The sequence below is a fragment of the Ochlerotatus camptorhynchus genome, unplaced genomic scaffold (assembly GCF_037179485.1).
Source record: "Ochlerotatus camptorhynchus isolate MF236.1 unplaced genomic scaffold, CSIRO-AGI_Acam_v1.1 ptg000302l, whole genome shotgun sequence".
NCBI classification, from domain to species: domain Eukaryota; kingdom Metazoa; phylum Arthropoda; class Insecta; order Diptera; family Culicidae; genus Ochlerotatus; species Ochlerotatus camptorhynchus.
The window spans coordinates 974,992-1,001,511 of record NW_027040790.1 but is presented as its reverse complement, the minus strand read 5'-3'; the positions used below and the strand labels follow the sequence as shown (position 1 = coordinate 1,001,511).

The 26,520-nt window shown below is 39.1% G+C and overlaps 1 protein-coding gene across 1 annotated transcript; it reads left to right on the top strand.

Annotated features, from left to right (window-relative positions):
• Positions 1-1,640: 1,640 nt before the first annotated feature.
• Positions 1,641-25,039, top strand: LOC135707033 (phospholipid-transporting ATPase ABCA1-like). Its single transcript, XM_065228754.1, has 8 exons — positions 1,641-1,766; positions 1,871-2,169; positions 2,244-3,481; positions 21,174-22,527; positions 22,594-22,903; positions 22,964-23,907; positions 23,969-24,700; positions 24,762-25,039. Exons 2-8 carry the CDS (start codon positions 1,904-1,906, stop codon positions 24,937-24,939), a joined length of 5,022 nt encoding a protein of 1,673 aa, XP_065084826.1. The 5' UTR covers positions 1,641-1,766; positions 1,871-1,903; the 3' UTR covers positions 24,940-25,039.
• The last annotated feature ends 1,481 nt before the right edge of the window (positions 25,040-26,520 follow it).

Below are 26,520 nucleotides of genomic sequence, written 5' to 3'. Positions count from 1 at the left end.
ACTACCCCTGTTGGGTGGTTTTGCTCCTTCGTTTTTGACAACATTAGTAGGAGAAAAGGAGACAAACTAGTCAAAAGTAGGTAAAAGTGAACTGGCCGTTGGGCACTTTTTTCTAACCGTGTATGCAGAAAGACAACGGCAGATGATAGCATCAAAAACATGGCCGCCAGCCAGGCCCCTGGGTTATTTTGACAGTACAACAACTTTTCTTTTGAAAGACCACACTTTTAAAAATAGCAAGTAGAATGTGAAAGATCAACTTTTAAACTAAAAGAACAACATTTGCGGAGAATATTTTCGTAGTTAATATCACGAAATTCAGCCGGCGCCAGTGGTGTAGTGGTAAGCGTGACTGCTTTCTAACACCCCGATGGGTCTGGGTTCAATCCCAGCCGAGGTCGGTGGGATGTTTCTGAGGCATTAAAATCTCTGGTTACGTCTTCCGAAGAAGGGAAGTAAAGCCGTTGGTCCCGGCCCATGTGTATGTGTGTTGAATGGGTGCGATATCCTACGCAGGTGTGAGAGCTGCCTTCCTGCACATTCGATTGCCGTCAATGGATGGCAATCGATGTCCGTCGGTGATTGGCACTAGATTGCGGAACAGAGACTGACGTTAAATAAAGGAAAGAAAAAAAAATCACGAAGTTCGGGAAACTTTTAATTTAAAAATGTGGTATTTTTACTAAAACTATTTTCATTACCTATCGACCCATCAACTCATGAACCGGGGACCAACGGCTTTACTTCCCTTCCGAAGGAAGGCGGGATCAGAGATGTTATGCCTCAGAACATCCCGGCGGCGCCGACTGGGATTGAGAACCCAGGCCTGCTGGGGTGAGAGGTAATCACGCTTACCACTACACCACCGGCGCCGCTTTCGAGTGAAAGTTGACTGAGTGCTTTGTGGTGCATGAAAGTGGTGCTCAGAATAAATTCTGACTAGATTCGACTCGTCAACCAATCATGATGTATGAATGTATCTCATTTAGACTTTTACTATTTTGTAGTTCACATGCATGACTCAAGCTAATAAATGGTGTGGAGATCTAACTTACAGATTGTGACTTTTATTTATCTGGCTTTTATCAAATAAATTGGCTGTTTCAAGTGCTTGTGTCCACATTTAACACCCGTATACCAATGGATGATTCATCAATTAATTTTTACACCGGACACATAACTATGAAGCCTTTTGCTGAAACTAATGATTTCCAAAGAGCCTTGAGATTTCCCTCCAGACGTTTGAACAAAAGTTTCGGTGGATTGTGATAACAGCTGTTCCTGTCTGACCAGCGTCATCAGTCTATGAATATCATGATATTATAAACCAAACTCTGCCTTGCCATCTATTCGTGCGTTGGTTTTACTTCCGCTAATTCCCATTTTGCAGGTGATTGGGGCTCATTGATAATAATTGATATGCTTTGATATCGCTTTTATCTACACGAAGTTTTATCTATAACCGATCGACTCGTCATAGTGGGACTCCCGATGTGGGATTCTTATTTCGGTTCCTGGTTCAATTTGCAATTCAGTTTTGCGAAGGAACTCGAGGTATACGGTTAGGAGTCGTACATAAAGGTAGAACAAAATGTTACTTTCTCGTATTTATTAATTTTGATCGTTAATTAACTCTTTAGTTCTTATAGTGAATTAAATTCTATTAGTATCGAACGCGATCTACATGTAAAAATATCATATGACGTGTTAGAGCTGTGAAATTTAATTAACTTTATCTATGTTTGCGTTTGATTAAACTGATAAAGGTAATCCCTGTCTGTGTACTGCTTGTATAGATTTCCGTTTGTAGATAAATATCCCAAACCGAAAGTAAATTTTGATTTATAGGTGTTTCGATTTATTTTTTCAGGACAACAAATATAGGGCTTGCCCAAAAAAAAAAATGGTCATTATAACAGCTCAAGGATCGTCAGGTGCTAGCGTTATAACTCAAGCTTCGGGAACCACTAGTGGAGAAAAATTTGCATTACTACTATGGAAGAATTTTCTCTTGCACTGGCGGAGCAAGATATCTTCGCTGGTGGAGATATTCATCCCTCCATTCTTTATGCTTCTTCTGGTTGGGCTTCGAAGCCTTACCGAAGTAAAGATTAACAACTATGAATCAATATATGATCCCTTGGATGTATCCAACTTTACCGGGATAAGGTAAGTTGCCGTTGCAAATGCAAAAATTCCCAAATGATAACGATCCAGTTAATGATGACTAACTACATCGGCAGGAACAACTTGGTGGTTCCCTTCGCACCGGTGATAGCCTACTCACCGGACACGGCGTTCATTCGAGAGTTGATGCTGCCTGTGGCAGAATGGACTGAACTGCAGTTGGAGAGCTTTCCCAGTTCGAACGAAATGCAATACTTTCTCATGGCCTCGAATTCCTTCGTTGGGGTACAATTTGATGAACGTTACGTAGAGCTATCTAGTCTCCCGAAAAAGTTGAATTACACGCTACGGTTTCCCGGAGAACTCCGCGCTCAGTTTGGAATTACACACACATGGCGAACGAATTCGCGCTTTGCCTCGAGACCTGATGGAGGCGCGCGGTTCTACACATACGATGATGGCGGACCGAGTCCGGGGTATTTTCGTGAAGGATTTCTCAGCATCCAGCATTTCATATTCAAATCCTTTGTAGCACAAGTGAAAGTATTAGAACAAGACGTACCGGATGTGATAGTGCAACGGTTTCCATATCCGCCGTTTATGGACGATAATTTCCCATCCAGTTTGACGACGTTCTTACCGATTTCAGTGATGTTGGCCTTCATCTACCCGTGTATTAGTATTGTGAAGTCGATAATATTTGAAAAGGAAAAACAAATCAAAGAAGCGATGAAGATTATGGGAATGAGTAACTGGATTTTGTGGTGCTCGTGGTTCGCGAAGTGCTTGATTTTCATCGTAATTTCGATATCGCTGGTAGTGCTATTTCTTAAAGTGCCATGGTACAGCACCCCAGACGTATCCGTACTTACGCACTCAGACTGGGGAGTGATATGGTTGTTTTTCTTTATCTACGGAATGGCGATTATCACGTTCTCGTTCATGTTGAGTACGCTGTTTTCCAAAGCAAACTCGGGAGGAGCGGTTGCTGCTATCATTTGGTTTTTGGCATTTGCTCCGTTTGCAGTAATGGATCAGGATTACGGTAGCCTGTCAGTATCTGACAAGCTCGCGGCATCGCTGCTGCTGAACACAGCCATCGGATTCGGTTTACGGTTGATCGGAGTGTATGAAGGGACCACTGAAGGCATGCAATGGTCAACTTTATTTCATGACAGCGACGTAGACAACATCAACCTCGGCATGATTATGCTGATGCTACTGGCGGATACGGTAATTTATCTATTGCTCGCATTGTACATAGAACAAGTGTTTCCTGGAGATTTCGGGTTGGCAGAACCGTGGTACTTTCCTGTATCCAAGCGATTTTGGTTTGGAGATACTCCGATGAAAGGTGAGGATATCTTTTATAATTCCATATTCTCTCTATTCTACCATCCATCGGCAACAATGAATGCAAGTTTAGAGATGTTCTTATGTCCAGAATCGCAATCTATTTCTTATTCGAAGATCACGTAATATTCAAAGAAATTCTTTCAAAAACGGAATCTAAAAAACATATTTATTTATGGTGAACTAAGTTCATCATCTCGATTGTATGCAGATTCACTCGATTAGGGTTACGATTATAACAAATCCTAGTAGCAAATATATGTAGGAATTTTTAAATGATTATGTGTCATGAAAGGTCATGTGACTAGGAAGCGAAGCTGACAGTTTTCACATGTCAATAACATACGTTTTAAATCAATTATTGTAATTTACAAGTAAAACATGTTGAAGTGTGTGTTCATATTTGTTAATACATTTTGTGATTCCAAAAATGGACACATTCGGAACCTTTATTTATTTTAATTTTGTGTATGCTAAACGTTTAAACTGGTTCGTTTTACTATTTGTTTTACAAAACAACGTTGAATCACTAAATACCAAACAATATGACTACTCGAACAACTACTCTCAACTAAACTATTGTTTTTTCAAGATCCACGATGGTCAAAATAAATAAAAAGATTTTCAAAAGTCCTGATGATACGAAATTTTACTAAATTCAGCAAATTTAATAATTTAGCTAAGTCAGGTAGTTGATTCCTCTACCGTGGCCAAGAAAATATTCACAGGGTTTATTTTTTACGAGGCCCAGAATGTTGAAAATTAAAGGTTTTCCAACTGATCCCTAATGAAATATTTCCTCAATATCAAACAATGTACTTAGTCTGAGACTGTCCATGATTAAAAAGCAACTCCAGGTTTATGCGAGTTTTGTCAAAGACCAAGTTCTAGAAAATGTTTAATTTGCTGAGTCTTTAATTAAAAAAAAAAAAATAAGTTTATCCTCTGGAAAGCATTTTAATTCCTGTATATTTTTTTAGGGTTGTCCACACATAACGTTGGCAGGAGATAAACCTGCCTGGGACCGAAAATTTTGATAAAAACATACATAAACAAATAACCTAAATAAGGTCAGTTCCCTAGGGGATGTGTACTTAAGGGGATTAGGTTTTTGATAAGTCTTTAGTGGGAATAACGCTGATGAAGGCTGCACATTGTAGTCGAAATACGTATCTGTCATGATTATTAAAAAAAATGATTAAAACTTATTCGAGCAAGATAACTTGCAATTTAATCAACCATAACTAAACTGAGTTTAATATCAGATGATTATTTTTTAGCAATAGATAATTGATTTTGAATCATTCGATATGTTTGAACTGAGTTTAATGTCAAATTGATTAAATTTTAAGCAAAATGAGAATAGTTTAATTTATCTCTTTGGATAATAATTTTACTAGATTAACATACAACCTATTACAGAAATGAAATTGAACACCTTCGAAAAACTGTTTCAATCAACTGTAACATCTCAAATCAATGTAGAGAATCGATCATTACAGTTAGGCCTTTACAACTTCAGAAGCACGTGAACTGAGTAGAATACCGTACTTATATTGATAGGGATGTTTGCAATAATAGTTTTTTTTATTTAGAGGTTGAAACATCTCACAACTAAAGTCCTCTACACGCTTACTTGAAAGTACCCTATAATGGGTAAAAATACCCATTTTGAAGAAAAGTGGCTTAACTCATTGATGAGTAACAATTTCACCCATTAATGAGTAACTGTCGTCCAATGGCAAATCAAAATTGGCTCCCGTGGAGAATAGAAAAACTATGAAAGTGATAATGGTTTAAAAAAAATTCCCCGGGAAGGTAAAGGGTGTCCACGATGAAATAGCCACACACAAAATTGATTCGCAAAATTCGAGTTTTTATCCGATTGCCATCAAATTTTCAGGGATTGAGAAATAACTATTAAACTTCATTTTACCATTTTACTCGTATTTTATTTACAGTCCATACGCAAATGCCCGCACCTTGGCCTTAACCCCGGCCATAAGATTCTGCACAACCTGTGAATCAACCGTTTTTTGCATGTAAACCCATACTTTCTTCAGTTCCTCGACTGTCTTCACTACCTTAGGTCGTTTAAGAAGGTGCTGCTTCATAATCACCAAGTACTTCTCGATGGGGTGGAGCTCCGGAGTGTTGGGAGGGTTGAACATTTTCGGCACGAAATTTACCTTATTGTCCGCATACCACTTCCGCACGTCCTTGGAGTAGTGGCATGAGGCCAAATCCGGCCAGAAGATTGTTGGGACGTTGTGGGCCTTCAGGAGAGGAAGCAGCCGCTTCTGGAGGCACTCTTTTATGTACACCTGTCCGTTCATCGTGTCCTGGGTCACGAAAGGTGCACTCCGCTTCCCGCACGTGCAGATGGCTTGCCAAACCAGGAATTTCTTCGCAAATTTGGACATCTTCTGAGTGCGGACATGCTCCGGAACGCTGAACTTATCCTTGGCCGTGAAAAACAGGTTGCCGGGGATCTGTTTGAAGTCGGCCTTCACATATGTTTCGTCGTCCATGATGCAGCATTCAACTTTCGTCAGCATGTTGAGGTACAACTTTCTGGCACGGGTTTTGGCGGACTTGTTCTGCTTCTCGTCGCGATTAGGGGCCTTTTGTACGTTCGAAGCCCAGCCTTAGTTTTGGCCTTCTGGACAAAACTTCGGCTTAGGTGCAGCTTCTTAGCCACATCCCTAACGGAGGCGTTCGGATTTCGGTTGAAGGCCCCAACTACGCGGTTGTGATTTTTGGTGTTGTACGGAATACTTTTTCCTTCACTTCTGGGCTTCCGATCGGTGATCAACCGTTCCTCGAACCGCTTAATCACTCGCGACATCGTGGAATTCGCGATTCCCAACGTTTTAGCGATGGAACGATGCGAGAGATCCTTGTTCTCGTGATGAATGCGCAAGATTTTATCACGCACGAGCTGTTCTTTCGACTCCATTTCCGCGAGTTTTGATCACAGGACTTTAAAACTTGCAGGATGTAAATAATGCACTATGAACTAAATCCACCCAAATTTTCATTAAATTCTACCCAACGGTTAAAAAGTTAGAGCAATTTCATAGTGTGGCAATTTCATCGTGGACACCCTTTATACGAGTGCAATCTTAAAATGCTTTTATTTTTCAAATGGAGCATTTTTTAATTTGGTTGCTGCTACGATAGTAGAAATGCTGAAATTTATGTATACAACTAAACATCATAGAGTTAACTCTATGGTACAATTCTAAAAGTAACTCTAAAATCAGAAGGTCCCGAAGAAACGTGCTCAACTTTTTGGCTCAGCTCTGGTACTCTCTTCGGTCCCAAGCTAATCAATGAAACCCTCGAAACATAGGAAAATCCACAAACCCTTCTTTTTTTCTGTCAAACTTTCATATCGAATCAAAACAAACATAGTGTAGTACTAGAATTTCGACGTGAATTGGATACGTCAATCGATTTGCTTGGGACCAATAGGCTAGTAAAGTAGTGAGCCAATTTAAAATCGTAAGTTGGAACAATCATTTCAAATTAATGCAGACATGGCAGTCCAGTCACCTCAAACCAATGGAGACGCATGATAGGTTTGAGGTAAAAACAAAAGACTTAATATTAAAAAAATAATACATAGGGGAAATGGCTCTAATGTTAGCCTATGCATCTAAGATTGAGCCTATCGCTAAAAATCTGCTATTTATCAATTTTATCTAGATGAACGCGTCATCGGGACGGTACTAAAGGATATTTTTGGTCGCTATTGAAAATTTAGTCGATTACTGAATGTATGCATGGGCCGAAATTAGAGGCATTAAGGCCGACATTACATCCATTTCCCCTATCTCAAAAACGAAAAAATAAACGCCATTCTGGCTTTTGTATATGTTGAATAAAAAAATATGAGCTCTCCAAAAAATATAAAAAACGTGGTTTTCTTTAATGTCGGCACAGTGAAATCCATGTATTTTTTAAGTCTATTTAAACTTGTTTGACTTTCAGTTTCATATTTTTCTAGACAATCCTTTTAAATACCTTTCATTAGCTGAACAAAGATCGACAATCGGTCAAATAGTTAAAAAGTTATGAATTTTAAAATTTGGGTATAAAGGAAAACATTTTTTTTAACCACCCTAACTATAATTTCAAAGGCTTGGGCGTTAAAAATAATCATATGAAAGGTCCCGGAGTTCACTGCCCCTATTTTCTAAATGCGTTTTTGACATCTTTACTTGGAGTTGGTTGGAAATGCTAACATGAAGCTTTAGTGTGATGATTTATTAGCTAGAGAATGATCTTTAGAAGAATGTAGGTGGATAGTTCCGTTAGAGTACGGCAGTATGAAAATTGAATAGAAGTTGAAAATGAGCGAAGGGCCATTAAAGCGACAGTTTTCAAGATGACGCACATTTTTGCCTAGCCCGTACGATGTACGCGGGGACTTGAAGTATGTCTCCAAGTCCACAGGCTTGGTTTTGAGAATTTATATATCACTAAAGCCTCAAATTTAGAGTACAGTTACCGTGCGGGACCGAAATCCGTACATCTAAGCACGAGAGAATCATTAACGGTCAATACTAAATAATGCTATCACATTATGCTCTATATCACATCTTTTTCCTATACATTTATCTTTATTTTCGCATTATTTGCAAACACCAGGTCTTAAAATTTCCTTTAATTATTAGAAAAAAGTATTTAAATTGCACATATCTTGAATCAAAATCCGTACAGCGTTCTACGATTGAATCAAAATCCGTACAATTTTGAATCGAAATCCGTACACTGTGTTGAGAATTAATCAAAATCCGTACAGTCATGGATCAAAATCCGTACATGAATGTGAATCAATCCAAGTCAATGAAAAAAAAAAACATGTTGCTATCTTGAATAAAGTATTTTTTTAGAAGTTGCTTGGCTAGGAGTCCAAAACAGCTAAACTCGTTTAAATACACATAAATACAAACCATGAGACAAATTTTACTCATCGCTGAGTTCCTGCACTTTTGGCAATTATGAGTGAACTAAACTCAAATTTGGGTCGTTCTCATTCGCCGTGCTCTCTTGCTCATTTCTATCTACTATCTGTAATTTGTTTATGCGTGTTGGTGATATCCTGTAGGGGAGCTGCGTTGTTTTCCTTTTCGGCTGGTTCTTGACGGTCTTCATTAAGATATTGGTACTTATTACGGATATCACTTCACGGTGAAAACTTGTGACTTGTCGTCACGGTGAAGTCCCATTTGATTTGTACGGCAATCACGGCTCTTATCATGAGTATCACTTCCTTATCACCGTGTAGAGATACCCGTAATAAGGCCCATTAATAATTCAGCCATTACAATACGAATAAAATAAAAGAGTAGCGAGTCAATACGGCATCTCTTATGGTGGTGAATGGCACGACTAAATCCCTGGATGCTTCTCGGTAAGATTTCCCCGCACTCATCATTGCCACAGTCTTCTCCAAATCCTCCGGCGTGTATTTTGCTTCCATGATCTGCTGAAAAACATTGGATAAAGTGGAATCGTCATTGTTAATGCACAAGTGTACGGATTTAGAATCAGCTGTTATATATGGATCAAAATCTGTACAGTACTAATTTTAATAAATAAATACCATATGAATGATCCATTCCTCAGAATTGAGATATAAAACGATGAACACTTACCTTTCCGATCGATCTTCAGGAAACTACTTGCAAAAATCACATAAATACGCCTAACAACTGGAAGTAAATCCGAGAGATTTTCTTAGAAAATCGTTAAGAACGCAACCGATTGACCGAAATTCCCGACACGTGATAAGATTTTTATTTTTCTTATTTTAATTGTATGACCTACTGCCTAATTGTTGACGTCAACATCAAGCTAATGCATGAATGAACATGAATATGTATTCATGTATAATATTTACATTGTTGTGATGCAAATAAATAAACAAATTCAACAGGGTGTACGGATTTCGGTGCTGTACGGATTTCGGTCCCGCACGGTAGTTGCATTTCCTATCCGCAGAGAATGATGTGAGTTGGCCATGCAGACGATGTAATGATTTTAAATCTTTTTTATTTCCTGTTCTGTACACGCTTTCGACTATACCACCAAGCTTTTTATGCATAACATTGTAGAACGATGTGCACACTTTCCTCGATTCTCTTCAATTCCCGTTTAGCAGAAAAAGCATGCGAAATCAAATTATCGTACTATGAGCGCTTCTTATTCGCTTTTAGCTTATCCATGTTCCGAAGCATGGAGAGAGCAGTGAAGAAAGCATAGGTCTGATATCGCAACATTCGTGGTTCGAGTCTAGCCGGCATCTTTTTCATTTATTTTATTTTTTAGTCATAATTAATCACTCTCATTTATTCACTACACATTTTTCGGTCTCCAATTTTCTTCCATTGGATCACAGCTCAGTATATCTCATCCTCCGTTCATGCGGTCTCCACTAACCTTCTCGCAATGATGAATCCCATATAATTGTAAGCAAATTCTACATCCCCCGGTTGAGTGTATTCATAAAGTTACATAAGATATTTCCCTGTTAGCCTATTTCTATTTTTCCGCTGTGATTTATCCAAAATGAAAACAGTGAATCAAGTGTATCCACTAGCCCCCTGTTCCCCACTAATCTTTCAATGCGTATTTTTTTCCTTGATTTGTTTTACGTCGATCTTGTTTTCCGTGCTTAGCACCAATGCTATCGACGCCAGGAAGGCAGCTCCCACACCTGGACCCTACCACCTATCGACCCATCAACTCATGAACCGGGGACCAACGGCTTTAGTTCCCTTCCGAAAGAAGGCGTGATCAGTGATGTTATGCCTCAGAACATCCCGGCGGCGCCGACTGGGATTGAACCCAGGCCTGCTGGGGTGAGAGGTAATCACGCTTATCACTACACCACCGGCGCCGCTATTTAATGCGTATAGGGGTCCACAAAAATTATGCAAAATTTGAACGAATTTCGTTATAATCTTGCTTTACACGCAGGCAAAAGAACGTAAAAATTCCATAAGAAACACTTATGAATTTTAGCCACAAGAAATCAGTATGAATTTCATTGATTTGCCTTATGTGAAAATAATTTTGACAAAAAAAAATAAAAAATCGGAGCAGACTGAACCATGAACATTGAGATTACGGGGCCCGCATGTTGACCACTCGTCTTTCAACGCTTGTAAAAATGCAATGGTTAAAGGCGTATAAGAGCTACTTCAAGTTACCCTCCCCATGGACATGGAGGTTGACGGTACTGAAGCAAAAGGTTATGTTTAATTTCTTTATATTTGCAACGATGATGATTTCCTATAGTGACACATATCACCTTCTTAATGCTTCAGTATACCTCAAACGATTAATTCTTGGTTGTTAATAGAACTTCCTTGATGCAATCGGCTGCTTCATGCAGACTGAGCAATTCTGATTATAGTATCAGATTTGTTCTGTATACAGAGGAACTGGGAGGGCTTATTAAAAACTTCTCACCAATAAAGTAATGATCTTCTTGTAAATTTTGCATATAATTTTTTATTTGATTTAAGCATATTATTTTTGTTACAGTCAATTTGCATTAACATATGATACAAGAGATTTAATATTACTTGCTTGTTTTTGCGTAAAATAATCAATATTTATTTTACTAGTAATTACCTTTGAAAGTTTTTTTCTCAAGTTTTTTTTTGTGATCTGAAAATTTACCTAGTTTGGTTAGAAGTTTCGAAGCTAACGCATGTCCACAGGCCTAATAGAAAGATAGGCAGAACAAGTGTATCATTAAGAGTGGTTGCATGCAGGGTTGCTTCCACTCACTTGCTATAGATGAGTGATTTTCGGAGTTTTGAATTCGTTAGATGTTGTAATGGAGATTTGTGCTGTTGGATGCGGGGTGAGATTGGAGGGCGGGTGTTTGACGCATAGAGCCTGTCAATTTCGCTTTGAGAGTGTCGCAGTCAGCGGTTTTATGATTCGTGAGCGCTCGCGATTCGTAGAATCGTTGATTGTGACTGCAAGTTGATTTGACGGGTTTTGTGTGTCAGACGCTTGCTTTTTGGCCTCTTCTTGTGTCTAACATGTGCAGAGTATCATTATAACGTCTAATGGTTTTGAGATTCCTGGTGACGTGAAATATATTTGTGAGAATATCTTTTTGAGATTTTAGCAGTCACGTTTTGTTTGTAGTTTATATTTCATTTATTTCATGTAATTATCGTAAATAATAGTTATTCAAAGCGCTGTGGATTATAAGATGCTCGATGACCCTCGAGGGATCGATTTTGCTTACTGAGCAGAATACCATGGATTTAACCCCAAGCTCTTCCACAGCACAATAAATCGCCACCATCATTTGTATATTTGATATTGAACATTAACCTCGGAAACTATTTGCATATCAAGCGAAAACGTAGTCCTGTATTGTCGCGAAGCGTTATGGTTCTGAGATGCTCGATGACCCTGGAGGGATCGTTTTGTTCACTGAGCAGAAAATCATGGGTTTAATCCCAAGCTCTCCATCATGACTCTTAAAATTCATTATCACAAAACAAAATTAATATGTTCTTTCGATAGCCTGCTATCGAGAGATTAAATAAACAACAAATAAACAATACATACTTTTGGTTGCATCGCCAATTTGAGGTGAATCCTAACCGAATACCCTACCCAACCCTCCAACTCCGTGGCACTTATGAGGTTGTCGCTAAGTCGGTGGCCTCTCGCTAAGTAAGTACTACATCAACATTTCCTTCCCTATCCCTAGTTATGGTAAAGATGGGCGTGGCCGGGAATAGCGACAGTCATGCTTCTGTTACTCTTGTTTAGATTGGAACCAATGTTTACTCCTCAGCATTATTCCTGAAAGTAGTCTAACTGAGAATTTCAGAAGAGACGTGAGTGTCGCTAGTATCCAATCTACGAAGTATATCATAACAACGCTAACGCTAACGCTAACGCTATAAGAGCTACCTCAAGTTACCCGAAAATCATTCATAACTAACGCCTATGCAATTCATATGTGTTGTTCATATGTCGAGCCTTATGAAATTCTTAAGCCTATTTGCCTCAGTGTATGGGAGAATTTTATATTTTGTATGGAGAAATGTTTGGGGAACGGAACGATCCTATTCATTTGCTTACCAAAAATTCAAAAGCACAAATCTTACTAAACCTCGGATTAAGATTGAGAATACTATTCAAAACAACTTTTTCCAAGACTGCAAATCGATTTGATCTCTGTATAAATGATACTAATCTTTCGCTTAAGACCAAGTGTTCTACACATACACACACACATACACACACATCGTTAGTGTGGTGGCCAAAATCAACAGAGGCTACTGCACAGAGGAAACTAGCAAAACTTCAACGTCTAGCATGCAATTGCAATAACGGGTGCGGTGCGTAGCACCCCATCAAAAGCATTAGAAGCAATCCTCAATCTGCTGCCTTTGCATGAACATGTACAACTAGAAGTGGAAAGAAGGGCTCTAAGGCTCAAAAGATCTAAAAAAGTAATGCCAGTTGATCTTCTTGGTCATCTAAGCATCTTACAATACTTCCAAACAGGAAGACTGGAGACTGGATGAAACCAGAGGAAAACTATCAAATTCCCTTCAACGTATGTGGCACGTTCGGATTGGGAAACTGGTGGTCCTAACGTTCGTCAAGGGTCAATCATATTTTTCACAGATGGCTCAAAAATTGGAATACGAACAGATGCAGGAATCTTTGGCCCCGGGACAAATATTTCAGTTGCGATAGGACATTTTCCAAAAGTGTTTCAAGCGAACCATACTGTGGAATATCATACTGTACGGTAAAAATGGAACTCAAATGCTGGAAAGAGCAAAGGGTGATGGCCAATTGCACGTGCACAAACTGCAACCAGTCGAAAAGATTTATAACTCCTAATATAACATACACCAAAAAGCTCTTAGAGCTCAATAACAGAGCTCTTAGTATATACACGGCCTAGTAACTGGGCACTGTCCTAGTAGATATCACATTAAGAACATTGGTTGGGTTCGTTTCTGTAATTTGGAACGTGAAACCTCGGAACATCTGTTCTGCAGTTGTGGTGCATTACACAAGCGCAGAACCAAATTTCTTGGAAGTATTAGCTTACAACCTAGTGATATTTAGTCTGCAAATCATGGAAATGTAGTTGGTTTTATAAACCATATTATACCGGACTGGGAAAAGATGCGTCCAGGCAATTAGCTGTCTACTTGTTAAATAGTGGTCGATTTGCATGATACAAACAGCAAATAGGGGTACCACAAAAGTTCAAATAATGTACGGAGTGGTTTTACTTTACTCCCCAACAAAAAAATAAATAAATAACTGAACTCAAATATGAGCAACTCTTACTCAATTTTGAGTCGTTATCATTGGCCGTACATGCGGAATTTGTTTAGGAAAGTATGTCAAGTGCTTGTTGGTGAAGTTATGTAGGTGTGGATAGTATTTAAAAGCAATCTTTTGCATTACGTAACATTTTAATGGGCCCTAGGAATTCTTTCATTTATTGAGCATTACACATTTTTAATATGTTAGTAGCGATAAATGATATGCTTGTACTAATCTGATACATATTTGAATGTACACGCATTGTAGTCATACAACTTTTGGTGTATGTATTTGAAGCACAACTTGGACCTGTAAGAGATTAAAAAAAATATCAAATATCAACGTGTTGTTAGTAATATAGAGTGATGCAGAATGTCTAAGCACGAATTGAAAAAAAACGATAACTTAACTTTGTTTACAGCAAATACGATTTTTATTTCGTTTTCATGTTCTCTATAGTATTCTCTTACAGTTAAACGTAGCTTCAGTCCAACAATTTTGGATACTTTTTTTTCCAGTTTTTCACAAACTTTGTAACGGAATCCGCTGCCTTTACATGTGTCCGCAAATATGCTTTGGTCAGGACCCAAAAAGTTTCGATTGGCCTGGCCTGGGGACAGTTTGGTGAATTCATCTCCTTGCCCAAGTAACAATCTAAATGCTTGGAAGATTTATTCTTATTTTATCATTGTTTTATCATAGCATCCCTTGCAGCCTATGGTTGTATTACGGTTTTGTGTGCTTGTCATAAAATCAGGCCGTCAAGTCGAATATAAAACTGTTTTATGACTACTAAATTAAAACTCAGACTTCATAGTTTTAATGGTAGCTGTAAGGTGGCTCTATATCACTGCTTATAACTGCAGAATAAAACCAAAACAAAACATACAATTATGTTTTATGGCATACTTTTTATGACCGATATAAAACTTGAAGCAGTCTTAGACCTTCATAAAAACCTCATTACAACCATCATCTTTATCAGAGGCCTAAGATTTACAGATAAGAAATATACTACAACAATAACAAAAAATACTCTGAAAATTGTTACCAATATAAAAAAAAACAAATCTATTGAGATACATGAAATGAAAACCCCTTCAGTGTTTTTAAACACGATGAAAATGAGACAATCGCCATTATGAAACTCCTGGAGTATCTACAGTTATGGGCTCCCTCATTCAACATAAGGCACAGTGTGGTGAATGAGCTTTTAAAAATATTGAATAAGCGGCTTTCCGATACACTTCCGACAGATCCACGAACCCTTCTTAAAACAACGCAGACAGTTTCACTAAATCCGGTTGGAGATGGTCAGTATTTGCATCACGGCTTCACACCTTGTATTGTAAAAGCTTTCAAAAGATCCAATAAGCATTTCTTACATTTTGATTACAAGAGAAAATAGGAGGATCGCTTGGAATGTTGACTTTTTGACAGGTTGCCATGGTTTTTGTTTTGTTTTGATTCGCTGTACCGAATAAAACCAGCAAGCTATTATAGAGCTTAGATATAACTTAACGTTCTCAATTCGGACTACGAAATGCTAAGATACAACCATTAGGTTTATGTTATGCTATAGAATTCCAATCTAGGAGAATATGTTATATTGAGGTATTTTTAAGGAGTAGCAAGTTATAACGAAAAAAATGTCGCCGTATGAACAAATTTAACACAGTATGAATAATTACGCTTTAATTGATAGGCGATAAAACACTTTCACACATCTGTGTATAATTAAATAATAAATGACTGGTTATTGCTCAACAGTAGTAACAGTTTTGTACTAAATAGATAATCTTTTAATGACTCTTTAATGCATGGTGCAAATGCAGACAAATTAAAAATATCCCTATTTTTTAGTATTCATATGGCGCACTGAATTTATGCTCCTATTTGGTATAATAATCACCACAAATATTGCACGGCATGCTGTGAAGCATATACAGATTGGTTTAAAATTGTAATAAAGTCGTTTTATTTTCAATATACAATAATATCAGGTATTATTACCAACTGACAAGGATCATGATTCCACATCAAACATCGAAAGAATAAAACCACAATAAAATATTTCTCAATATTAACTATCATCCAAAAACCCCAACTTAAAACCTTCAAGGTTGTAAAAATGTTTTGCGTATCATGTTTTATCAACTTCTTCAGGAGCGATTTATGCGGTTGTAATATTGTTTTATGGTAGTCATCAAAAGGTTGTTAAAACTTTCAGACCTGGAGGAGGTTTTATGTTTGCATTTTTGACAACCACGTGTAGAGTGTGATAAAACTAACATAAAACCTTTGCTCCTAAGGTAGTTCGCATATCAAGTTATAATGAATGCATTAAAACTGGGCCAATTGGCCATGACATGGCTGTATAGCGGTTCTCAGGAGGTTGTTAAAGCAATGTGGTCGTCAGTGAAGGTTTTATAATTTGGTTGTATCAACTGCTATAGAACTTCAATAAAACAAAAATTGTTGCTTGGGTGGGTACGAATTGGACTTTGTTGGCTTCGTGTCCTTGGAGTAATGAACCGACGCCAAATCCGGCCAAAACAGTACTGAGGCGTCGTGTTTGCGGATCATGGGTAACAGACGCTTGTTTGAACACTCACGCACTTAAACATCGGTTGTCATTGTCTCCGTTGTCACAAACGGTTTGGAAAGCATACCACACTCACAAATGGCTTGCCCATAGCATTTTTACAGATTTTTTTTTCGGAAAAAATCGACTTATCCGCGTCGTCAACACTTCGGTCATCACGAACGGTGTAGTACTGATCACTAGGAAGAGTTTTGTAATCAAATTTAACGTATGATTCAACGTCCATAATTTCGAAAACCGATTTTCCGCACAGCAAATGGTCGTATAAACCTTTTCGAAGTTTAACAATCTTTCTCTATCTAGCATACATGGATGAATGAACGGTTTGTTTTCCCACTAATCTGTTTCCCTATTGCTCGTACTCGTTCGATTTAAATGGTGTAGTAGTGTGCGCCGATTAAACGTCAAAAAGCTCTATAACTTCCGAGCAGGGTGGCCAAACCTACCGATTTATCGGTAGTCCTATCGATTTTCGATATGCCTACCGATTCACAGACAAAAGGTTAAAAACTACCGATTTTTCACTTTTCCTACCGAGAATCACAGATTTTTAGTAATCTTGAAAAATATTCATATTGATTTCGACTCGTTTAAAACAGAAGAACTGAAGGACAGCTACCCCCTCCGCTCATAGAGGTCCTTCTTCAGACGGCTACCGATAACTAACGATAAAAGTTTTGAGAAGCTACCGATAATGAAAAAAAAAAAAACTATCTGGCCACGCTGCTTCCGAGCCCTCGGTTTGACGGATGTGGCTGGTTTTTACCTTCGCTTTGGCATCTTCTGCTTCTTAAACGTCTTTAGACCCATTCTTGTCTAGGCCCGCTGGACGTTACTTTTCGAGGATCCCACTTTTCTAGCCACGTCTCGAACCGAAGCCCTTTTCTTGCGAGCGAAAGCTTGCACGATTTTCCGGTTCAGATTTTGGCCAATAGCGTTCAGTTTACCTCCAGATTTTTGCGTGTCCTGGAAAGTTGCTTCATCACCATACTTCCGAATCGCGTTTCGAACGGCTCCGATGCTTATACCTTCCAATTTCGCTAATTTACTCAGAGACATGTTGGAGTTTTAGCTGAAAGTCTCCTTAATAATGATATTTAAAAGAAAATGGGTATAGTACACCATTTGTGCACGATCTGTTTGCGCTTTTCCAGCGAAATGCTTCGCATTGTCACGGAAATGTAAAAAACCGCAACTTGCGATACGCGAAACTGTTGATCGAAATGTAAACAATGATTCAGCGTGATAATCAGCTGTTTAAACGGCATCTGAAACAAGCAGGGGTGTTCGAAAGTCGTGCTGAGACATTCTGGGATACCCTATATTCACTTATTCACCTTTATGTAAATCCGACCTGAATGATTCATTATTGTGTGCTAGATCAGAGCGAACAAATGTCAAAAAAATAAATGACAATCGCTGCACTACACGCTAATTTCAACGCGTTCAAGATGCATTTTACATCAAAGGTGCTACGAATTTTTCATCGGCGTGACATAAATTTATTCGGCGGCGTGGAAGATTTTACTTCGGCGGCGCGCCGGCTTAATTTCATCGGCGGCGTGGCGCGGCGGCGCACAGGTCTAGGTTTTTTGTTTAGATTTCCTCACAACAAGCACAATACGTTCTTTAACTAAAGCCATCATGAAACGCACTTTTTAAGTATTTAGCGTCTGAAATCAAATCGAAATGATGTTGTGATGTTTATGTATTTTATTACTCAAGTTGCATTCAAACGAGTTTGGCCGATGTTTAGAACTATTTTTCGGAAATGATGCATGATAGCATGATAGTGGCTTACCACCCATTGTAGCACGGAAACTAAGTCCGACAGCAGTGAGCTCTCTTCTTTGTTTGTCTTGATCAAGCTTAATAACCTCTGATCGTCCTCAACATGTCGCTGTATGTATTTTTTTTTCTTTTTTTTGCAATAGTCTTTGTTACACATTCTCTGTCTTATATTTTTTTCTTCCAGTGTTTATAACTTCCTTTTCCTTGATCTTCTTCCTCTGTCGATACACCATCTGAAATTTCGCTATCCTGATTCTTATAATTTGTCTTCCACTTTCTTTTTTAATTTTTCTTTGTCCTTAGCTAGTTCTTTCCATTCTTCTATATCAAGTTCTTCATATCTTTCAAAGTCCTTATTTAATGATTTCCTCGAAGTAAGGCTTGGTCTACCCTCTTTTTACCCTTCTTACAAAGAAGGGTATAGATATCACTTGAAAAACCGAGGCCCGGAGGGCCGAGTGTCATATACCATTCGACTCAGCTCGACGAGATCGGAACATGTCTGTGTGTGTGTGTGTGTATGTGTGTATGTGTGTGTGTATGTAACGAAATGAATGCGCTCACGTTTCTCAGCAACCGCTCAACCGATTTGGAGAAATGATAGGTCTTGGGGTCCCATTGAACGCTATTGAACGGTTTTGGAATCGGTGAAGCGGTTCCGGAGATATGGCCGGAATAAGATCCGGTGAATATGGGCCTTCACGCTGGATTTAACGGAAAACGTATCAAAACCATTATGCGACACATCAAATTACTACAGAATTAAAAAAAAAGATCAATGCAAGTCGTGTTAAGTGTTCCAGACCACATTGGACACACTTGGACATTTTTTTTTTTTTTTTCTTTGGTTTGTTTTTTTCCGTCGATCTTGTTTTCCGTGCTGAGCACCAATGCTACCGACGTGCCAGGAAGGCAGCTCCCACACCTGGACCCTACCTATCGACCCATCAACTCATGAACCGGGGACCAACGGCTTTACTTCCCATCCGAAGGAAGGCGTGATCAGAGATGTTATGCCTCAGAACATCCCGGCGGCGCCGACTGGGATTGAACCCAGGCCTGCTGGGGTGAGAGGTAATCACGCTTACCACTACACCACCGGCGCCGTTATACACTTGGACATGTTCTGGGTACCCCGGGGAAGTTTCTTAAATATGAATTGAATTAAAACCCATTAAATCACATTAAAATACGATGATAAGGTGATTGGTAGCCTCACCAAATAGACTACACCCGGATATATTCCGGGTATCCCCAGGCAGTGGCGTAGCGTCACTGGATGACACGGGGGTGGGGGGCTTGGTCACTGATAATGACAATAAAATAAATAAACTTGAATAAGTAAGAAGGGTCTGATCACACCATAGGTGGATAAATTCGGGTTTTTCTTGTTGAATTTGAATCTATACGCTGATTGCAGTGGATGATTCATCTCTCTTCTTCTGATTTGTCCAAAATAACTTATTCTGCCTACCCTAACTCGTCTATTTATTGTTTTCCTGCTAACATTTTTCTTGCATTAAATTTCATATAACTTGGTTTTTTAAAGCTATTAAAAATGTTCCTCATAATATTTTTTTCGTAGTTTGCTACCTTAGTTCCGTATAATAACGCTGGTGTGAAAACTGTATTATATATAAGCTTTTCTAATTCCCAACTCGGATGAAATCTTGTACAAAAATCTACTACTAATCTTGAAGTTTTCAAAGCGTTTATAGACCTATGCCTATTGGTTAATTTCCTGTATAGGGTTGCTATCAGACAAACTCCTAAATACTTAATATATTCACTAGTTTTAAAAGTAGTTCCATTAAGCATTAATTCGTTTGGCTGTATTGCTGTGCCCTTTGGGTATCTAACTAAAATTTGACTTTTCTCCCTATTGATTTTAAGACCTACTTTGGATAGCTCCTCTTCTAGGACTTTAATAATATTCTCTAACTCATTTATACTTCTTGCTATTATTAATATATCATCGGCAAATGCTAAAATTATCGGCAGTTTTAAGCAATCTATATCTATCAATTCTAATTCAGGAATATCCCCAACAAACAATCGTCTAGTGAAGAAACGACTTTTTGGCCATTTGCATAGCTACATGCTTAATAGTACTTGTACAATTTTTAATAATAACTTCTGTCAGGCTTTGTTCACACAAATCTGGAGAATTTATTCAACCATAACATTGAACTACTTTGGTGCTGTATAAGGTATATCGAGAAGCTTTTATTCGACTTATATGAGTTATAACAGAGTTTATACGCGATTTTTTTTTATTATTCAGCGTTTATTAGACATCACTGCTTTCTTAAAACAGTGATGCTCTGTATACGCTTGATTCTCATGTGAAGTAATGTTTAATTAGACATTATTTAAATTTTACGATTATTCAACTGTGGGAAAATTAACCCGAAAATAAGAGGGACGGGGACAGGGAAGGGTGTGTTTCTTTAGTGATTGTTCTCATTTTTTTCTGACGTGGCTCGTACCACACAGATATAAGAAAATTTATTAAATATTTATACATGTCGTTGCATGGGATTCGAACAATGTACCTTCCGATCACCAGCCGCTTGCCTTGTCATTTGAGCTATCCTAGAGCAGCTGTATGATTGATGATTTTTGTCTACGAAAATCAAGCGTGATCTTGGGCATTGGTTTGAATTGGTTTTTTGATATTTTCCCAACACTGTTCCTACGTCAAAATCGTTTAATTGTGTAAAGAATAATGTCCAAAAAATGCAAAATATTTTTATTAACTATCTCACGAGAAGCGGTACGACTGCGGAAGATCGTTTTTCATACGCATTAATGATGTTCGAGTCTATTTCTTTATTTATTTTTATTTTTATGTTATTAGTTGCTTTGGAATTGCGAATTAATCTTCATTCAAAAAAATAATAATAATGCGACAGCTATTGAACCATGATGTTTCCTTCCTCAAACATTTCAGAAATATCGGACAGTGAACCCACCCCGCAGAACGAAAACGTTGAGGATGATCCCAAAGGTCGCCCGGTTGGTATCCGAATCAAATCGTTGCGCAAGGTCTACTCCAACAAGAAGGTAGCCGTCGAAGCGTTGAGCTTCAACATGTTCGAAGGTCACATTACTGCGCTGTTGGGACACAATGGTGCAGGTAAAACGACGACCATGTCAATGCTCACGGGCATGAAACGACCGACGTCGGGAACGGCGGAAATTTGGGGCTACGATATACGATATGAAATGAAGAAAATCAGAAATTCATTGGGATATTGTCCTCAGCATAACATTCTATTCGATCGGCTAACGGTACGGGAACATCTGTACTTCTATGGCCGGTTGAAGGGTCTGTCGAAGATCCAGGTGCAGTACGAAATAGAAAAGTACATTAAAGCGTTGGAACTGGTGGATAAGACGAACGTTGGAGCTTCCAGTTTGTCCGGTGGTATGCAGCGGAAGCTGTGTGTTGGAATTGCTCTGTGTGCAGGATCGAAGGTAGTTCTTTGTGACGAACCGACTTCGGGAATGGATCCTGCTGCAAGGAGAGCACTGTGGGATTTACTTATCGCAGAGAAAAGTCGTCGCACGTTGATATTGTCGACGCATTTCATGGACGAAGCAGACATGTTGGGCGATAGAATTGCCATAATGGCTGATGGCAAGTTGAAGGCTGTTGGATCATCGTTTTTCCTGAAGAAGAAATTTGGCGTTGGTTATCGATTGATATGCGTTAAGGCGCCGGAATGTGATGTAGTAGCGGTAACAGAGTTACTTGGAAATTATATTACGGACATTACGGTGGAGTCGAGCATTGGATCGGAGTTGTCTTATTTACTACATGAGGAATTTTCGCACAGATTTCAACCGATGCTCGAAGAACTGGAGAATAACAGTGAACGTTTACACATTTTGGATTTTGGAATTTCCCTAACCACATTGGAAGAAGTTTTCATGAAAGTTGGCTCGGATTCAACACACCTCAGTGACGCTGTTAGTATGAACAGCTTGGCGACTACTTCTACAGATGTTGAATCGAACTCAAGCGTTGGTGAATATGAACTTTTGGAAGGGTTCAGCCTATTTATGTGTCAACTAAGAGCTCTGTTTTTGAAAAAAGTTTATCAAACTTATCGCAACTGGTTCCTACTGTTGATTCAAATTGGAATTCCTATATTGTTTGTATCGGTTACGATTGCCGTTGTACGAGCTTGGGTTGGATCACGTGACATGCCTGCTCGTATTCTATCCATCAGGTCTCACAATCCCTCAGTTACGCTCGTGCAAATCGATTTACCTGAACAGCGATCAGAAATTACACAATCGTAAGAAGTTCTTATTCTTATTCTCTCTTATTCAAACTGTATTTTGTCACGTTTTTTTTTTTGTAGGGTCCTGGATAACTATTTGCATCATCTTCGTTGGACTGAAGGACTTGTCATTAGTTTGATAAAGGAGTTTATCGTGCGTGTATTTTTGATACTCGCCGAAGAGAACCTGATTGTGGTTAACCGACTCTATATTATGGGTGCTAGTATACTCAATGACAACTACACGGCATGGTTCAACAATGAAGCTTTACATTCGCCAGCAATTTCGTTAGCTGCTATGCACAATGCATTGTTACGCACATTTGCCAACTCAACGACCTATCGGATCGATGTCACGAATCATCCACTCCCTTTCACGGACGAATCGAGAGTACGTTAGGGTTGTTTAAAATGAAGGTGTTTACATTTTTGAGTCATTTGTACATTTCAGATTCAAATGAGCAGAGCGCACAATAATCTGGGCTTCCAGTTGGCCTACAACACCGGTTTCGGTATGGCGTTCGTGTCCGGATTCTTCGTCATTTTCTACATTCGAGAACGTATAACCAAAGCCAAACTGCTTCAGTTTGTGAGCGGTGTGAATCGTTTTGCATATTGGTTTACCGGATTCATTTGGGATTACTTCATTTACACCATTGTGTGTTTGTTCATCATTGCAACCGTTGCCCTATTCCAGGAGCCCGGATTCAGCACCGGAGATGAAGTGTTTCGGCTATATGCAATCTTCTTGATTATCGGACTTCCAGCGCTTCCATTGACGTACATCACAACGCTCTATTACTCGGTACCGCCAGCAGCTTTCATCCGCGTCAGTGTGGCATTTATCGTTACCGGAACGGCGCTGTTCATATTTGTCTTTTTGCTGGGTACGGAAATGTTCCAATTGGACGATCTTGCTGAAACGTTGTCAACGGTATTTTTGATATTCCCTCACTTTGTACTTTGTGATGCGATCGTCAATTTGAGTCGGATGTCAATGACGAAAAACATGTGTGAAGCGCCACGACCCCCAGGAGTGACACCGTTGCCCATATGTGGAGAAGATCTGCATTACATGCAGTGGGATCGCCCAGGAATTGGTCGACATTTGTACTATAGCTTATTGATGACCGGAGTGTACTTTGGAATACTATTCTTGCTAGACTTCAAAGTTTTGAAGGTACTAGTTCAGAAAACCAGGGAATTATACTACAGAGGGCAATACAAGTTGGAAGTGAACCACAACGATTTGGATTCAGATGTTCGTGTGGAGAAGGAACGGGTTGAAACAATGACAGAGGAACAGAGAAAAGATACCAACTTGGTTGCTCACAATATAACAAAGTACTACAATCGCTTCTTGGCGGTAAATCAACTTAGTGTGGGGATTAATAGGTAAAATCACGCCATCTATTTTCATAGAATTTCTCGTTAATTCTTGATTGAATAATTACAGCTACGAATGCTTCGGTTTGTTGGGGGCCAATGGAGCGGGAAAAACTACTACGTTCAAAATGCTATCCGGTGATGAAACCATATCTTTCGGAAACGCTTGGATTAAGGGCAACAGTTTGAAGACAAATCTGAAGAAGGTTCATAAACACATCGGGTATTGCCCTCAGTTTGATGCACTGATAGAGGACCTGACGGGACGGGAAACATTGAAATTGTTCTCGCTATTGCGGGGAGTACCGAATGATACAATCCCACAGATATCGTTATTTCTAGCCAAAGAGTTTGGCTTCGTAAAACACATGGATAAGCAGGTAAAAGCCTACAGTGGAGGAAATAAGCGAAAGTTGAGCACGGCACTGGCCTTGTTGGGAAATCCATCGGTGATTTATTTGGACGAACCCACGTCGGGGATGGATCCTGGGGCGAAGAGAAATCTGTGGAATGGCGTCTGTCGCGTGCGGGACAGTGGAAAAACGATCGTTTTAACGTCTCACAGCATGGAGGAATGTGAGGCACTGTGCACACGGCTCTCCATTATGGTAAACGGAGAGTTCAAGTGCATTGGGTCGACGCAACACTTGAAGACCAAGTTTTCGCAAGGATTTGTGCTGATTATCAAAGCGAAGAAAGTGGAAGCGGTCGTTAAGGTCAGAGACGGCTCGGTGCCTGAGGTGACGGATTTGCAAAAAGTAAAGGACTTTGTAACGATAAATTTTACTGATGCCCATCTAAAGTAAGTGCAATTGGTCAGCGTTAATTTCAATCAAATAAAACTAAATCTATTCCGCCGACAGGGAAGAGTATCAGGACATGATCACTTATTACATCCGGTCGCAAAATATGAAGTGGTCCCAAATATTCGGCATAATGGAAAACTGTAAACGAACACTCAACGTGGAAGATTACTCGATCGGACAAACAAGCCTAGAGCAGGTGTTTCTCTCATTCACCAAGTTTCAGCGGGAAGAATAGAATGCGTTGATTGTGTTGCGCGGTCAGTGCAAAAAAGAATATTATTTACGTTCCAAAGATTATTTGTTTTAATACGGTTAGTCTAGATGTATTATTTATTTATTAAGAAAAAAATATTTATTTTTTCAAAAGTTATGTGTGAAATGTTTATTTCAAGCTGCCAAAAATTAGGAAACAGGTGAGTTACTTATTTTAAATAAAAGAATAAACTTCATGTTTATGAACCAAAGATGTTTTTTTGCAGTGTATCAGTGACGTTTGTTTTTTTCTGTGGAGTTTTTTTTTTCTATAATCAGTTACTGATCTAGTCAAAACTAGGCCCAGGATATGATTTCTACTTCCTCAGCGAGTTCACGTCCTCGTCAGTTCAGTTCGTCCTCATCGTTGAGTCGCAGTGCTGAACCTGACTATTGGCCACGAAAAGGTTTGCCAATGCACCTAAAAAATCGACTATAGCCGAATATATTTTATCTCAAATCGAGGGAAGACATTCCGTGCAAGCTCTACCACAAACCATACTAGTTCATGTTGGTCTTCGTCGAGTGGACCGTCTGTATGAACACATGCCAAGCTGCATTAAACGTTCAATTGGTTCAACTTGGTAAGTTTGTTCCATTATGTTCATTTTTATCGTTTCAAACCAGGTAGATCACCTTTTTGTGATGCGTTACTGGTATAGTCCTGACAACTTCACACTAGGGGAACAGGATTTTTCGGTATGAATTTGTATATTGTTTATTTCAATTCAAAGATATTTTTTATGTTCATAGAGTATATGTCTCGCGCAACACGAGAAAAGGGCCTATCATTGTCATCGATTTTCTCTTTCGCGAATAACCCGACTGCAAATGAATTTCCCATTCAGTGTGTTGATTTCAGGCGCAGGGTTTAATCCCAGTCGGCGCCGTCGGGATGTTCTGAGGCATAACATCTCTGATCACGCCGCGGAAGGGAAGTAAAGCAGTTGGTCCCCGGTTCATGAGTTGATGGGTCGATAGGTAGGGTCCAGGTGTGGGAGCTGCCTCCCTGGCGTCGGTAGCATTGGTACTCAGCACGGAAAACAAGATCGACGAAAAACAAATCAAGAAAAAATAATAAAGAATTTGTGCATGGAAGAGTTGTCACCTTTCGTGACCAAGGGCTCTCCCTACGAGAATTTGACATCCAAATTGGTCGAAGTAAAGATGTAGTGCAATTTTTTTTTTTATTGGCTGATAAATATGCCACAAAAACGAACCTGCTGACTTTCCACCGAACCGGCCGAGAGACAAGAGGGGAATCAAAAAACTTGCAGTCTACCAAATCTTCCGTCACGTGAAATCAAGGCTGAGATGAACCTCCGAGTTTCTGGTCGTCGTATGCGTCAGATATTGAGTGGAGATCGAAACGTTTCATACACTAAAAACCCGTTTTGCTTTCGCCGAAAAGCACCAGATTTGGGACGACGAATAATCAAATGTGGTTTTCTGTGATGAATAAATGTTTAATCTCCATGGGCCAGATGAATCTAGCAGTTGTTAGTATGACAAACGCCACGAGAAACCAAACACAGAAAAAATAAACGTTGGTTATGGTCTGGAC

Coding starts and splice junctions, on each gene's coding strand:
- LOC135707033 (XM_065228754.1), top strand. CDS start 1,904: ATGGTCATTATAACAGCTCAAGGATCGTCAGGTGCTAGCGTTATAACT. Junction 22,904..22,963: donor CTTTCACGGACGAATCGAGA/GTACGTTAGGGT, acceptor TGTACATTTCAG/ATTCAAATGAGCAGAGCGCA. Junction 23,908..23,968: donor CTTAGTGTGGGGATTAATAG/GTAAAATCACGC, acceptor GAATAATTACAG/CTACGAATGCTTCGGTTTGT.